This window comes from Schistocerca serialis, chromosome 1, assembly GCF_023864345.2.
Source record: "Schistocerca serialis cubense isolate TAMUIC-IGC-003099 chromosome 1, iqSchSeri2.2, whole genome shotgun sequence".
Taxonomy (NCBI): domain Eukaryota; kingdom Metazoa; phylum Arthropoda; class Insecta; order Orthoptera; family Acrididae; genus Schistocerca; species Schistocerca serialis.
This window is the reverse complement of record NC_064638.1, coordinates 949,549,428-949,567,534: the sequence shown is the minus strand read 5'-3', so window position 1 is coordinate 949,567,534 and position 18,107 is coordinate 949,549,428. Positions and strand designations below refer to the sequence as shown.

The window sequence follows — 18,107 nt, the reverse complement described above, 5'->3', positions numbered from 1 at the left end:
CAATGTGTTTTATGAATCACACAAAGTGTAGTCACATTCCCATTATACTGGATGCTATAAGTACATAGAGCTGAATAGATTGGCAGTCAGTCCACATCCTTGAAGTTATTCTACAGAACACAACGAATGAATAAATGCATTCATTGGAAAGATGTAAGATAGCTTCATGTAAGAAAATCTGTTACTTGCACTATTATTCTCTCTGGAGAAGTACATAAAAGCAATGAAAGTAAAAATTATGAGTCTGATGTTTTGCTTTTGTATTTGTATCATTTAAATTGTGTGTGTGTGTGTGTGTGTGTGTGTGTGTGTGTGTGTGTGTGTGTGTGTGTGTGTGTGTGTGTGTGTGTGGGCACGCGCGTGTCCATGCACGCGTTTGTGTGTGTGTGTGTTCAAATCTGGAATTTCCACTGTTGCAGCATTACTCTAAAATGTCTACTTGTAATGCATATGATGTGTATTGAATAATTGGTGGGAAACATAATTCTGTGCTACAGCTGGATCTTCAAATGTGATATGTTTTTTTGCACATTCATTATCCCACTTAATACCTCTTTTCTTGTTCTTGTTTAATGATCTGTGTTAGTGGCAAGAAATTTTAAATGTTATATTAACTGACTACATTGTAGGTGCTAGGCAGAACGTGGCAATAAAAACAGGGAAGGAAACACAATCTTGTTGCAAAATAGCAAGATAGTGGTTTTTTAATTTTATTTTAAATATTGTTGATTTGAGAACGCAGTATCTCTCTATTGTTTTCTGGTTGCTGTCGGTATTCAGATTCACTGTAAACTTTTATAAAAAAAAGCTACACAAATATCATCTTCCCTAGCACTATCAAATATATTCCAAAATTAGATAAGACAAATTATCTTGAAGCTGCAAAGTAGATATAACAAGCCCAGAAGTGAAGACTGAAGAAAATGAAACTTCCAAGCCACATAATATATGAAAATGAAATTACTCCACACATTATTTAAAAATGCTGCACTTTGAAACTTCCTGGCAGATTAAAACTGTGTGCCGGACCGAGAGTCAAACTCGGGACCTTTGCCTTTCGCGGGCAAGTGCTCTACCATCTGAGCTACCGAAGCACGACTCATGCCCCGTCTTCACAGCTTTACTTCTGCCAGTACCTTGTCTCCTACTTTCCAAACTCTACAGAAGCTCTCCTGCGAACCTTGCAGAACTAGCACTTCTGAAAGAAAGGATATTGCGGAGACATGGCTTAGCCACAGCCTTGGGGATGTTTCCAGACTGAGATTTTCACTCTGCAGCAGAGTGTGCACTGATATGAAATTTCCTGGCAGATTAAAACTGTGTGCCAGACCGAGACTTGAACAACGGGACCTTTGCCTTTTGCGGGCAAGTGCTCTACCATCTGAGCTACCCAAGCACGACTCACGCCCCGTCCTCACAGCTTTACTTCTGCCAGTACCTCGTCTCCTACTTTCCAAACTGTACAGAAGCTCTCCTGTGCATTTTATTTGTGAATCTCAGAAGAAGCACTCCTTGAAATACCATGCAGACTAAAACAATTATTATGATACTGAAGGATAAGGATATACATAATAGATGTCAACTTGGATAGTAAATAATTAGAATCTTGGAACAGAAAAGATACTGAAGTACACATCAGAAATTGAATGTAATCTGAGAAATCACTGTTGCATCATTCCTCTGGATCATTCGTCTAATTTTTGCAACTCAAAATTTCACAGTACTTCTCTTGCTGTTGCTGTATATGCCAGTTTTCACTACAGGGGAGAATGATCTTTATGGATCTGCTTCAGAGAGTTACGGTAGTTGCTCCTCAGTTATTAAACATATTTTTGCAGTAATAAAACTTTCAAAATTCTTGTTATAAGTGACATTTGTATTTTGATGCAGGGCTCCAGTTGCCATCTCTAGAGGACAACAGGAGCAACAACGCCAACAACAAGAAGAAATTGTTAAGGTATTAAAAGAATCTTAGATTTGATCATAGGATTAAATATGTTTTTCTTTTTAAAAATTCTCTATTTGTTTTATTTAATGTCAATGTTATGTAGTGTAGAACAGTGTCATAAAATCATTATATGTTCAGATAACTTATTGTCTTGGTTTTCCTGTTTTAAATGAAATTTAATCTCACTACTCATGCTTCCATATCCCTTCCTTTAACATATCTATGATAGTCTTTTCAAATTGTTAAGAACTTGAATCTATGAAAATATTTTTCCTGCTTTGATGGATATTTCTTTCATCTTTTTTCCTCATGTGGGCAGAGAAAGGGGGATACATTATTACTAGCATTGACCTCAGCAATTCCAGAATAATCTTTGTTTTTACTTCACTTTGATGTTTTGTATGAACACCATAAGTGGTCTCCAAATTACGTTAGTGCTACTGAATAGCATGTTGCGGAAAATGATGAATAAACCTCCAGTAGCCACCTTGCTTCTAGCCTTGATTGACAAAGCTGATTTTATCTCGATTCTTATGATTTTATTTTTAGGGTGACTTAACCTTCTTTGACTTAGTTCTACTAAATTTTGGGAGAACTGTCATGTGTCACCTACTTTCTGCCACAGTATATTGGTGCAGTCCTGCCATCTTCAGGTGTATACTGGCAAATGTATATCTAGCTCCAGTATTAAAAACCCCACTGGCACAAGCATGGTGTATTCTTAAGTCTTGTACTTGAGCGCATGCATCTCTACTGCAAGAATGTACATTGCTCCTAGCACCTTGTATGGAAGAAATTCACTTTATCGATGTCAAATTGATTTCCTTTGTTCTGCAAAATTGCAACAGCATGTTGGCTACACAAAGCACAAGGATTATCAATTACAGGATTCTTTTCAGCAACCAGATGTAGACCAATGTCTCAGCCGATGAGTTCCTCAAACAATATTATGAAAGGAAAGTTGCTACTCACCATATAGTGAAGATGCTGAGTTGCAGAGAGGCAGAACAAAAAGATTGTCACAAATAAAGCAACCAGCCATTAAGGCCTTCGTCAACAATAGATGTAGACACACACGCACAGTGTGGTTTCAATTGCCTGAGACTGCAGTCGTGTGTGTGTGTGTGTGTGTGTGTGTGTGTGTGTGTCTATTGTTGATGAAGGCCTTAATGGCCGAAAGCTTCATTTATGAGTCTTTTTGTTTTGCCTATCTGCGACTCAGCATCTCCACTATATGGTGAGTGGCAACTTTCCTTTTCATTATATTGTTACATTCCATCCTGAACTTTCCATTGTTAAAGGTCCTCAAACAGTTGTGTTGTCACTGATTGCTTAATGACGTAGTCCCAAAAGCTCAAGTATGAGCATCAATTTTTGTTCTATTATAGTCCATTAAATGACCAGTAGAAATACACTGTTCAGTAACAGCAGATGTGCTAGCTTGGAGGAGATGAGTATGCTTCTGGTACTTTACAATGGAAAATCCAAGATGGAATAATGACAGTATTATGAAAAGGACAGATTGCTACTCACCATATAGCGGAGATGCCGAGTTGCAGACGAGCACAACAAAATGTTTTTGTGCTAGCTTTTGATTGCTCTCTTTCAGACTAATCAGGAGCAGTGAAATTATGTATTGAACCACATGCATTATCAGGAGTGTATCACAGAGCAACAGGAACATACTTGTCTCCTCCAGTCCAGCTAGTCTGTTTTGCCAAACGCTATACTTCTGCCAGTGTACATTTGAACATGTCCTAAAGATCTTGAGCTGAACTATGGTGACAGGAAGTTGCTGACATCCAGGCATTCATGGAATACTCAATATGCTGGGAAAGTTTTAAATGTCATTTCTTTGGCATTGTTTGTGGTTCATTGTTGACACAGTGATGTGTATTAGCTTCACCTTATTACACACGTAATTACACACAAAACTCTATTCAACACATGGTATCATAATGAAGTATGGATTAGAAAAGCCTTGTTTATACCAGGTGCAAAACATGAAGTGTGGTTTACATTTCTGCATATACATCAGGCGTAAGGTGGAATTTTGTGTATTACAGTGGCTCTTTGGATCTTCTGCCACTACATGGTAAACAACTTCAGTTTTTTCATAGCTGCAAATGCACATTGGTGATAATGAATTTCCGTGTCACAGACATTATATTGTTAATATTCGTGTAACACATGCTCATTTTGTATTTACCACTTAGGAATGGTCTCAGGCTGAAACTAGTTATGGGAAATAATAAATTGTCGCACCATATAACAAAGTGTCGCTATGGGGGGAAAATGTATTCATCATATTTCACTAATACGTTGACTGACAAACATATCATAGACAAAACTATTATATGCCTTTGAAATTACCAGTCTTGACCAGTTTATTAGTGAATTTTACAGCGATAATTTGAGAAAGATGTTTAAATGTTTTTAGTGACTAGTAACATTTGTACATGCTTTTGATTGCCATCTGCTAGACTAATCAGAAATAGTGGAAAAATATAAGTATTTTGGATTATTCATATTGAGAACAGTTATATTTTTACTTCTGAAAAGAAGCTTAGTTTGTTTATTGGTTTGTCGTGTGTCATTTCCTACAATAAAAATTTCAATGTGTATAACTTGTGCTTCTGATAAGAGGAAAGTAAACTTGAGTAAGCCAACTGAGATATAAAAAAAATATTATCATTTTTGTACTTGTTTTTAAAGTCTTATAAATAGAGCATTTGCAAAATACTTGCACATATTTTTCACAGCACCAGCTATATGCAGAAGATGTAGGCCCAGCCGAAGAAGTTGAGATTGATAGACAGCAGAGAGTGTACAGGGGTCAGCCATCTACCTTAGGACAAGTACAAAGGGACAGGGATGGATTACGTCACCAACCAGTCAACAATGTCATACCAGTAAGTCATGGTGTAAAGCCAACTATTTATCTTGCTATTGCCCTCTGTGAACTTGAAGCATGGGCAGCAAAGGATGTGATTGTAGAATGAAATAATAACTATGCAACATGAACATTACCATAAGAAATTACTCAGCCAACAAGGCCTTTGTCAAAAACAGACAACACACAAAACACACACACACACACACACACACACACACACACACACACACACACACACACACACACAGAGAGAGAGAGAGACAACTCTGTGTGTGTGTGTGTGTGTGTGTGTGTGTGTGTGTGTGTGTGTGAAGCTCCACATAATAATTGTTTCATAATAATTGCTACATTCCATCCTGGATTTTCTATTATTTGATCATTATCTTAACTTTGAAAAAATAGTAGAGTTATCTTTTTGAATATATTCATCAGTTACGTTCAGGGTTTTCTGAGCAGGCACTTTCCCTATGGGTAATGGCATAAGAAAACGTGCAGAAGCAACGACTGATGCATGTAGCTAAAGACTGAAATTCATGAAGAGGTCTTGAGGATACCTTCACACGGCAATGGATATCAAACTGCTGATAATGACGGTGATGATCATTATGGTGATTGGTGGTGACTTTCTATGTTTCATTTGCTATTATATGAGTGTTACAATCACTTCAGCTGCATTTGTAATTTCATTAATTTTCTTTTGTGTTATATGTCATGGTCACTGGCAAACAATGCTGTGCTTCAGAAGAAATTATTGAAAAATAATGTTGAGAAAAATTTACTCTCAATTTTAGGCCAGTTTTTGTATACCATTAGTTTCCATTTCATGGGAAAAGGATATTTCTCCTTATCAACCCTGTTCCTATTTTCCTCTTGTTTTTTACTTCTTTAGTAGAATAATTATGATTCTAGACATAGCCGTATGTTAAGAACAGTTTTGGTGTTCAGCAAATAGACTGTCAAAAAAAATCACAACACCAAAAAATAAATAATGTAGAGTAATGAAATTTCAGGAATACATTTGTCTAGGTAACGTATTTAAGTGATTAACAGTGCAAGATCACAAGTTAATGTGGGTGCAACATAAGCCATTGCAAATGTGAGATGCTGGTACATTAAAAACCAGTGTCACTGCCAGAATGTTGAATGCAGGCATGCAAATGTGCATGCATTGTGTTATACAGGTGTTGGATGTCAGTTTGTTTGATGGAGTTCCAAGTCAGTTGCATTTGGTCAATCAATACTGGGATGTTTAATGCTGTCTGTAGACGACACTTGAGTTGTCATCCTATGATGTCCTGTATGTACTTGACTGGGGACAAACCTGGCAATCGAGCAGGCCAAGGCAACATGTTGACACTCTGTAGAGCATGTTGGGTTACAACAGTGGTATGTGGGCAAGCGTTATCCTGTCGGAAGCCCCTCTTCCCCCCCTCCCTTGGAATGCTGTTCATGAATGGCAGCACGGCAGGTAGAATCACCAGATTGACATACAGATTTGCAGTCAGGATGCATGGAATAACCACGAGAGGGCTTCTGCTGTTGTACAAAATCACACCCCAGACCACATCTCTGGCTGGACGTCCAGTGTGTCTAGCACACTGACAGGATCTTTACAGGCCCTCAGCTGGCCTCCTCCTAAACGACACATGGCCATCACTGCCACCAAGACAGAACCAACCTTCATCAGAAAACAAAACAGAGCTCCACCCTGCCTTTCAATGATCTCTTGCTTGACATCACTGAAGTTGCAAATGTCGGTCATTTAGGACTAGTGGAATGCACAGTTCAGGGCATCTGGCTCAGAGCTGTCCTTGAAGTAACCAATTTGTAACAATTTGTTGTGTCACCATGGTGCTAACTGCTGCTCGTATTGCTGCTGCACCAGAGCCATATGCCGAACACACTGGTCTTCCCTTTCAGTAATGCCACATGGCAGTCCGGAGCTCTGTCTTCGTGTTGCCATACATTCTCATGACCACCACTTCCAGCAATCATGTACAGTGGCTGCATGCCTGCGAAGTCTTTCTGCAGTATCGCAAGAGGAACATCTAGCTTCTCGTAGTCCTATTACACATCCTCATTCAAACTCACTGAGGTGTTGATAATGTGATATTTGTCTGCTTAAAGTCATTCTTGACTAACATAAGCTCATCACGGTCCTCAGAGTTAACTAATGCTTATGACCATTACAGCATTTCTTTAAAGCAAACTTGATTTACATCCTCATTGTGGTGCAGAATTTGAATAGATATCATCTTTCAGTTGTAGAAGTACACCTACCAACTTCTGTTTATGCCGCACAACTCCTTCTTGGTGTTGCAATTTCATCTTTTATCTCTTTTCTGCTACTTTCCTTAATTGTTATAGGCCTATTTGCATTTTTTTCATACAACATTTCCTGAAAGTCTTTCATTCTTTAAGCAGGAGTAATCCATTTAATAGTGGCAACCATTAGAATTACATCTATCCAATGTTCAGAACTATTCTTTCATTCCTTTCAGTGTATCTGCAACATACAAGCTATTCAGCAGTACCAGCAATATTAAGATGCAGACTTAACTCTAACACATTCTACCATGAACTTGTCTTTCATTATTCACAAATTCACCAATTGCAAGAATTAGAGGAACAAAAAAATACTATCTTGGCATTAAGTACAAAAACCAAAATGTATCTGAAGTTTTTCATCAAAACATAAAAATTCTGTTACATAAGAAAGATGAGATTCTCATACCACTACAGACAATCAATAAATCCAAGGCTATTCCTACAAAATGTGTTAGACATAACATAATATAACATCATTTGATATCACAGAAGTTGAACAGATATACATAGAAAGATACATGCTAGTCTGTTTGTAAATGCTTATAACACTTGTATGTCTGTGTCAGACCTAAATCATTGCCCCTAAACCTTACTGCAACATATGGAGCATTTCTGCAGTGGATTTACCGAGTTTAAAACAAAACTGTACACAGACCTGCTGCTTTTTTAGGTCAACCATCACAAAACTGCAAACTAATGGAAACATAACAATGGAAATATGCTCACTAACAACTAACCAAATCACTTAGCTTGCAGCGAGATGCCGCACTGATTCAGGAAATTTCAATGTAGTAGTAATTATTTGGACCAAAAATTCAAAAGCTGGTAACTTTTGGATACCATCTTATAACATCAGCTATGGAAATGAAAATGTTATTGCATTAAAAATATTCACTTTACATTCATAGATATCTTAACAACTGAAAATAGAGAAACACATTAGTAAATGCTACCACATTAATAAAAGAAATTTTAAATCCAGGGAAATATTAAATACGGAATCTCACAAGGTTTAGTGATTTGACCACCGCTGTTCTTGAGCTGCATAAATGATTTACCGGTACCTAAGATATTGGAGGATTCTGCATATGACACAAGTGTGACAGTCAGGTGAATAGTGAGACAAGCATACAACTGGTCCACAGAAAACAGCTTACCTTTTAAATTTTACAAAACTGATCTTACACATTTTCAAAAAAGTAAACATGTCTCACACATACTAGAAAAAGAGGACAACAGGTACACAGTGAACAAAAAATCTGTGAAATTTCTAAGCATCCCAATGGTAAAAAATTGTGGTGCCACCAAAATGTGGAAAAATTAAAGCATAAGCTCAGTTTTGCATGCTTTGCACATTTAAGTCTCTCTCACAGTGTTGACTTGCAGATGGGATTATTGGCATACATTGATACTTTCTCTCAGTTCTGTCCTATGCACAATCTTCTGGAGCAGTGAAGCCAAAGTAAAAAAGTATTTGTTACACAGAAGTGTACAGTGAGAATATAATGAACTGTTGACAACAGAATATCGTGTGTATCCCTCCTCAGAATTCTTACACTAATGTACCAATACGTTTATTCCCCAATGTTTTTCATGGCTAATGATAAGAGTGTGAAATTCAAAACAGCTTGGAAGTACATATAATTTCCATAAAGACTGTTCATCCCTGTCTAAGATTCAGGAAAGGACTATATATTCTAGTGCAAGACACTGTAATAGCTTACCACAATACATGAGGCAGAAAACTGGAAATTCCCAACTACTCAAAACTAAAGTAAAAGAGTAATTTATTAAACATTGGAAAATCCAGAATAGAATAATGACAGTACAGTATTATGAAAAGGATAAATTGCTGCTCATTGTATAGGGGAGAAGTTTAGTCACAGACAGGCACAACAAAAAGGCTAGTCATGCCTTCTGTAATTTATCAGATTTTTGGGGTTTGAGAGATGTAAATTCCATACAACATTAATGTTCACATTAAACAGCCTTTAACTTTACCATTATGTAGACAGCTCATATTTATGTGTAAAATTAGATATATATTTAGTTTAAAATATTTGATAAATAGAGGAGCGGAGTAATGGAAAAGGAACAGCAGTTTTTTTCTTTTTATCCCACAAAGTAGCATCTTTATAGCAATAAAGTAAACTGGAAGTATATTCCATAGCTTTTACTCTAAGAATATTATCATTAGTTGTTATGAGCTGTTCCTACATTTTGCAAAAGTAACCTGTAACAGCAGTTCTGCCAGTTAATATGTAACTAACCTTGTCCCATGTCCCTGAAGACTCTCCTTTGCAATGATGTGTGAATGAATGGACAAATTAATTTCTGATCCCCCTTTGCTTTCTGTCGATTTTAGGCTCTGCAGCTGCCATTGTACTGAATCCCAGCTATTTTTATTATTTTTAATATTTTATTCTGTCTTATATCATCAAAGATTTTCTTGGCATTCTCAAATTCCTAACATTCTGGTTACTTAACACCTGGTTGGAATTGCCTTTTTGGCATCAGCACTGCACTTTCTTTATCTCTCACTGGAAGTAGTAATTACAAAAGTATCTCTTCAACTCCTACTAACTTACCTGAAAGCATCCCATTCAGAGTTCTGCAGGAGCTGGGTTTCATATTGACTCACTCACTTCTTCCATATCAAATTCTCTCTTTCCTTCTATGACATTGCTGGTCACTTCTTCCTTGTTACACAAACTTTTTGTATACTTTTCACATCTATTTACTCTAATCTCTGCATTTGACCCAAAATTCCCATTAGTTCTTCTTAGATTCACACTTTTACATATTACTTCCAAAAATGTAATTAAATTTTATTGCAGAACTCTGCATTGTACGAGTTATTAGATCTTCCCCATTCCATTCACATATGGAGCACATGTGTGTGTGTGTGTGTGTGTGTGTGTGTGTGTGTGTGTGTGTGTGTGTGTGTGTGTGTGAAAAAAGAAGCCAACTTGATTTGTTTACAACAAATATGAACATTCATTTGGTGAGGCGAATATCAGGCAGAAGTCAGAATGGGGAGAAAAATATGGGCAGCCTACTTTTCAACAAATTACCTTTCCAGTTAAACAATGGAAATTTCAGGTTGGGATATCAACAATATAAGGAAAAAAATAAATTGCTACTCACCATAAAGATGACACATTGAGTGGCAGACAGACGTAATGAAAAGACTGTTACACATTTAGCTTTCAGCCTAAGCCTTTTTCAAAACAGGAAACACACACACAAACATTGATTCACACAAGCAAGCACACTTTTCCTAATGTTGTTGACACAATATAATGAAAATATATCTTGCTTGTTGTTTTTTTTTTTATTTTGTACACCCCCAGTCTCTGACAACATTTGCATTGAAAACAAAGATATACTGAAACTAATATAACTTAGATAAACTAACAAGTTCTTCTGTTTACAATTCCTTTAGGCACCAACTGGGAGGGCATCCTCTGGGGATAAAATTGCAGTTATATCATTTGGAACACAACAGCAGGTGCAGCCAGCACAATACAGGTATGTTTTACATGTTATTTAAGTATGTTCAGCATTTACAGTTGCAAATAAATACTTCAAAGAATGGGGTATTCCACCACTCTCTGTTTGAATGTACTCTGATCTGGCCTTACAAGTTTGTAATGTAATAAAATATCCTTTTTTTAAGTCGAATATGGAACCCAATAACTTGAAATATTGTTATGGCAGAGAATATGATTAATCTTATAAATATTTCCAACCAGTTTAGATATTTGTGTTTGTAATACTGTCAGAAACATGGTTGAAAATTCAAACTTTGATCCAAAACACACCAAAATTGCTATGTTGTGTGAACATGGGGATACCACGACAGTTAATAGACTCTCATCATATATGTGCCATCATAATTACTTCTTCACCCATTCCTCACTGAAAAATGTAAGTTATTATACATTTGGCTTGAAGAAAAATGGAAAGAAATTAAATTTCAAAGAATTTCATATTTTACACTACTGAGAGCTCAGTGACTCATTTGTTTCTAAGATCAATGGTATGAGAACTAACTGTTTGACCCTAGTGCATTCCAGTTTTAATGGCTCCAATTATCCAAAGTAAATGTTACAGTTTGAGTTCTTTTCTTCAAGATTTACTCATGGTAACAACTTGGACAAAAAATATGGAAACACAGCTTTGTACAGCCTGTAGAGCACTATTATCAGTCTGTACCACCCAGGAAGGTACTGAGGTATAATAGACAGTGTAACTGCTGCTAATGTATACAAAAATATTGTTACGGTGGTTATTATCTAGGAGAATATTTGCTGTGGTCCTATACTCCAACTTCATAAAAATGAACAGTATCGTGCTAAATAGTTATCAGATGCACTCCATAAAAACTGGGATTTAACAACATTTTGCTTCTAATGGGGCTTTATGTTTAAAACTTATAATATTGTTGGGATTCCACCATGTATTGAGGCTTCCTTAAAAAAAAAAAAAAAAAAAAAAAAAAAAAAAAAAAAAAAAAAAAAAAAAAAAAAAAAACTTGTCAATGGTAGGTCTAGTAAAATCAAATGAAAAAAGTAAGATTTTTTTCATGTCTAATTTAATACAAAGGTCATAATCGCATGCAAAAGAAGCATATGTGTACTGAGGGAACTGCAGGAATATTGGGAATAAAGTTAACAGCAAAGACCTGTGGAAGATACTGGTAGCTTGAGAAATGTATGATCAAAACTGTCCATGAATTTCTCTAAATGAATGAAGATGGTGATTATGGGCCAGTATCCATCTTACTGTGTCTAAACACATACAACCCCCAAAACAGGAAAGTCCATGTGGGTGGTAAACAGAAAGCCATCTATCAAGTGAAACTAGCTTGTGACTGTGGAAGTACAGTTTCAGACTATAGTATGAGTAGGATATGCAATTCTTTTTGGAGTTCTTGCTTCAGTTTTTGGCTCTTCCTGCCATTTTGTTGGTGATATTCAGAAATTTCATTCATTGCTGATTAATGATTTACAGTAGTGTTTCATTAATTCTGTCCTCTTTTATCTCCTCAGTAAATGTCGTTGGTAGTTGTATTAAAAGTAATATTAACAATGAAACATAACTAAAGAGATATAAACATTGCTTAACTTCTGGTAGATTTTCTGTTTATAGTGTTTATTCTAAGTCTTCCCATAAAATTTCCATGAAGTTTGACACTATCGTGGTGCGTGCCAATGTAGATATTCAAACTGTGGTTATTTTTGTGCTGAAAACCCAAAATATTTTGAGAGTATAGTTCATTTGTTATATTTAATATTCATTAGGTTTCTTTACCTTTTTTATTCTTCCTCAGAATATCTGAATTAATAATGGTAGCAAATTCGATTAATAGTTGCAAACCAAAACAGAAATGTACCCTAATAAATTATCTTGTACAATGACTACATATACAAGATTATGATATAGAAAGGAAGGTGGAGGCTATTTAATTCAGAAACAATAAGCTTCCAAGACCTATTGGTGAAGCAAGTATCTTCATACCAGTGATACCTTATTTAAGGATTATGTGATGGATACTTTCTGACATTAAGTTAAAAATCTTTCCCTTGTTGTATGAAAACTTGCTCTTATTCATAGTGTATTAGCCAAGAAACTGCTGCTGCAACATAAATCTGATTATTATCCCTTATGTAATTATTCAAAGAAAACAAAGATATTTTAATTGATAGAATAGATGCACCAAAATAGCTGCTTGTAATAGCAAATCTTTATTTATGACAGACTGTTGTGGCATTTATCACCATTGTTAAGTATGTCTAGACTGATGTGACATCCATATTACGTCATTAGTGAACTGTCATATAACTGTCACTGTTTTAATAAGGTGGTAAATGATGTAATATATTGAAAATAAAATGGTAATTATGGTGTGACAGTAGTTTGACAGTTCAACTCTTACAACACTATGTAGCATCATAACAGTGGATCTGTCAAACTACTGTCACACCATGATTAACATTTTATTTTCAATATATTACATGATTTACTACCTTATTAAAATAGTGACAGTTATAAGTCAGTCCACTAATGATGTAATATGGATGTCACATCAGTCTAAACATGCTCAACATTTTTGCCTCTATTCTAATAATCATGTCATTATCAGATATATATTATCCTTATGACCCTAAAGAAGAAATATTTTAACTGCAATTTGGATACTAACATGAATGAAATGACTTCACTTTTTTATGCTAGTGATTAAAAGTCTCCATTACCCCATTTCAGTTTTGTTAATTCATGGTGGTTGTAACTCTTATCACAGTTTTGGATGCCAACTCTAACTTATCATTTTAGATGAAATATTTTAGTACAACTAAACTAATTATGCCCATTTATTACTATTTCATAAAAATATATACCATAAAGCTTTATAAATGTTTATCTGCAGTTCACGTAAGTAATTTTGATTGCTCATTTTCAACAAATTAGTTCTGACCTGCTGACTCAAGACAACTACCTGACCTTTGAGACACCTCAAAGGAGGGCGAAGCGGCAGATACATCTCAGGTAATACACTCACTCTTCTGACTGGACATATTTCTCCTACCCTTCCCACTATAGTATCTGGCCTTTATCTAAGCCTCTGCTGGCTGTTTGGTATCTTTCATCCTCTGTCAAGTTCAATATGGACCTTAAGATGCCCGGGGCAATTTCATCCTTTTGTACAGCGCAGCACTGAATCTGCTTGTTAGATTTATTGTTAAAATGAAGTACATAAGTAATTAAGTTCAATCTGTGCATGGCTTTATATAGGTTTTCTGGTGACTTAATGGCTGTATAGCTTCCTGTAGGTCAGTAAACTGCTTATATTGTAATCATTATGATTCCTCCAGAATAGAGTCCAAACTTTCTGCATAAATGTGAATGTCCCTGCTTTGGGAGAGGAAAAGATGTAAAATCATTTACTTGATAGAATTCAAATCAATGACTCGTAAATTTCACTCACAGATTCATGATTAATGTCAGCATTTTCATTCATTGTCATTTTTCAAAAGCCTGCGTGTACGGTTTGTAAATAATGTACATACTTCAAACAAATATGCAATTTTCACAGATACTCGACATATAATTAACTATTGGAAAGAGTAATTTATGTAATGAAATTCACAAAAACTATTACTTTTGCACAAGCACTTAGTCAGTATGTGAAAATTTGGAAAACTGACTATTGATTTATTTCCTTATTGGTGACACAGGTTTCCACAGCAGATTGCACCCCAGAGCCAGCGTCTACCCTTCTGGTCAGTCCCTCAACCCCCACCAGTTGGCAGGCTGCCCCCAGCACAGTCATTTAGTAGCAGTCCATCAGAGTCAGTTTCTTCTTCAGGATTTCGGCCTATTCCTAATCCTGATGTTGTGCGTAATTTTCAGTCATTAGAGTTGAGGCCAACCCAAGAATCTTTGCAGTCTACACATAATGCAAAAACTTTTCATCCCCTTAGTCCACACTCATTGTTTACAACTCCTCAGACAAGGGTTAATGTCCCAAGTAGCAACAAAGCTTTCCAGAAAGGGTCATCTCCTGTCAGTACTGCACTTACACCATCAAAATATTTTGTCTCCTTTGGAAACAGTAGCCAAGCAACATATGCTCAGAACCTGCCTGGTATAATATACTACACACCACTTGGTGATGAAAATTATTCGTTTTTTAATCTTGGTGGTTCATATTTCCAATCTGCTCCCTCTGCTTCTCAACAGTTTAATGTACAGAACCAAAATCATTTCCCAGTAAACCCACCTGTGCATGTTAATGCAAATTCTGCAAATAGAAATGGAGAACAAAGCAACTTTAAGGTACTGAGACCACTTACATCTATGCATGAACTTCCATATAATGAGAATGGGAAACCACTTTTCAGAGTGGCTGATGAACCTGATACTACAAGAAATGCAGATGCATTAACAGAGAGTTCTTCAGAACTGACAAAAATGAGACAAGGAGCCTCACAGATTCAAATTAGCTTCCCTACTGCTTCTGTACAAGAATCTATAAGGCATCAGGCAAAAGTGCCTGCAACTCTTGAACAACATGGTATCACATACTATAGTGAGCCCAGTGTCACAGATGGGATTAGAAATTATTATGAGCCTAACATTTATTCCCACGTGTCTACTAAGCATCACTCACCAGAAGAGAGAAATACAAATGGCCAAATTGCCCAAAACCATGTGAGACACAAGGAAATTCCATCAAGAGTGGAATATTTACAAAGGAAAATACCAAATATTGGGAGCACACTGTCTGCTTATGACAGCCACACCCAAGATTCAAATGCAAAACTTCTAAGAGCGACAGCAACACAACAAAATAAACATCATGCTACTCAACTGAGTCCAGAACCCAGACAAAGACCTAACAAATCATCTGGAGGAAAGCTGTACCCTGACCAAAATGAGAGAGACTATGATGAAGATTATGTCAATGAAAAGGATGATGAGAATCATTTTTTTCAACCTCCACCAGATTTCTTTGAAGGTGTTAATAAGTTTAGCCACATAGAAAATCCATTTGCTGACATAAATTTTGACTTTGACACATACATAGAGAAATTAAGAGGTGAGATTCCAAATCAGAAAAAGTTAAATGAGACTAACACAAAGAATATTAAATTGAATGATTCAGAACTAGAAAATAATGGAGAACTTGAGACAAGTGAAGAAGGAACAGCAGTTAAAGAGGAAGAGGATGATATAACACAGAAAAGTACCGACTCTGGTTCTGGAAATGCAGAACCATCTTTCAATGAGGAAACTGCAAAATATTCTCAGTCTTCTGTTGATAAATCTAAAACTGAAACAGTTCCAGTTGCTACCCACAAAATCAATAGGAGCAGAGGGAGGCAGAGAGTGTATGTTCAACAAGACTTACAAAAGAAGTTACCAGCAGTACCACTGCAGCAACCGGCTAAACAGCGTGGAACTGTGAGAATACCAAATAATCATCAAGTGACACAGAAGACTCATGTGACTGAAGCACCTACTTCTTTAAGGGGTAAAGAATGGCAGTACAAGTTAGCTGAGGAACCAACATCTCCTGTTTATGATAAGGGAAAAGCAGTTACTGCTCAGCAGTACAATAATTACAAAGGCAGTCAAACCTATGATCACACAACTCATAAAAATATTCAAAAAATCCCACAGACTGTCAAAGAACATGCACAAACCAGTGAAGATTCTTATTATACCACTAGCTCTAGAACACATTCTGCTTCTGATAAGGAGAGGCCGTATACTGATTATGCAGCACAGGAGGAAAGGTACGAAACAACAATAGCAGGATATGACAATACATACAATCATGGTAGTGAAACGACAACCATAAGAACAAAATCTAACAAAAGAAAATTGCCAAACAGACAGAACTCTGACAATCTGCAAGGGAATTATTTTCAAGGAGGCAGTCACACATCTTCAGAACCCACAGAAACAGAACAAAAGCATCACACAACACCAGACAGGAAACTACTAAAACAGGGACAGAATTTTTATACACAGGATTCTGAATGGCAAGGGGTTAACGAAGGTAAAATATCTGCACAGCATCCTGTACCCATTGACACTAATGCTCCAGGTTACATCAACAAAGAAATACCAGTGAAATATGTTGACACAGCTGCACTGAAAGTGGACTTCACTGAGAGCAGTGACAATGATGAAACCATTAAAGCAACATTTAAAGGAAATGTTGTTAATTATTTACCCAGAAATCCAAATCATACCCACATTTCCGACACCAGTATCTCAGATATTCAAGAAAATAATAAAATTAATGTAATAGGTAGGCAAAATAGAAGGCATCCTGTCTCTCTGAATTTACAGTCTTCTTCTAACAGAACATCACCTACTATCTACACTGGTTATCCTGTCCTAACCACTGATACCACAATTCCCAGTGCTCAGTTGCTACAGACAACTTCAAAGACTCATGCTGTTACAAGGAGACCTTCTGCAAACCAATTAACAAGACTGAGAAGCAGGAGACCTACAAGTACTTCACTTCCAAATGACAGTCTGAATAATACTGACTACTCGCCTACCTTACCTCGACCATCATTGACTGTAAATCCATACAGCCAAAGACCATCACATAAAGAAACAGCTGAGCAATCAAGAATTATTAAAAGGCCTAAAGACTCTGACAGTGACATCGAAGAAACATATAACAGACCACTTCCAGCAAGGAGTCAGCTGATCAAGGATGAATATGGAAATGAAAACACTATCAGGTAAAAACTTACTCTATTTCATGTCATTGCATTGCAGAGTATTGGGTTACATTAAAAATGTTAAATACTTTAGAAAACTGATTGAGGACTGACATAACAGACTGTAGTACCTCTCTCAGTAGATATTTCATAACACAGTGAATGATACCGTTAAGTACTTAATATTATCAGTAAGTCTTAAAAACAATGATTTTCTTTGCCTGTTCTAAAATGCTGTTCACAATAAGGTAAGTTAACACTTGTAAGCGGTAAATTTTATGTTAGGACTGAAGAAAATCATGTAGAATGGTCAAATCAAACAATGGAAAATGCCGGCTAGAATAATGACAATATTATGAAAAGGATAGAGTGCTGCTCACCATATAGTAGGCTACTGAGTCATAGATAGTCACAACAAAAAGACTGTCTAACAAGTAAGCTTTCATTGTAATTAGACAATACACTCATGCAAACACAACTGCGTGAGAATGTGTGTGTGTGTGTGTGTGTGTGTGTGTGTGTGTGTGTGTTTTGTCTAATTTTGATGAAGGCCTTTTTGGCCGAAAGCTTACTTAGTGTAGAATGATCATTTTTTTACTCTTTCAAAATGATACATGCTACATTCATTGCATGTTTCATTCTCAAAAATCACTCACCTACCATTTTGTCTTTGTTTGCATCA

General features: G+C 36.2%; 1 protein-coding gene across 9 annotated transcripts in view; it reads left to right on the top strand.

Moving 5' to 3' along the window:
• The window catches only part of LOC126412664 (uncharacterized), a 353,642-nt gene that overhangs the window by 240,926 nt on the left and 94,609 nt on the right, over positions 1–18,107 (top strand). For all 9 annotated transcript variants that reach the window (XM_050082429.1, XM_050082421.1, XM_050082414.1 and 6 more), the window contains exons 4-6: positions 1,891–1,957; positions 4,711–4,860; positions 10,618–10,703. In XM_050082429.1, coding sequence (XP_049938386.1) covers positions 1,891–1,957; positions 4,711–4,860; positions 10,618–10,703 — 303 coding nt within the window. The remainder of the gene's footprint in view (positions 1–1,890; positions 1,958–4,710; positions 4,861–10,617; positions 10,704–18,107) is intronic.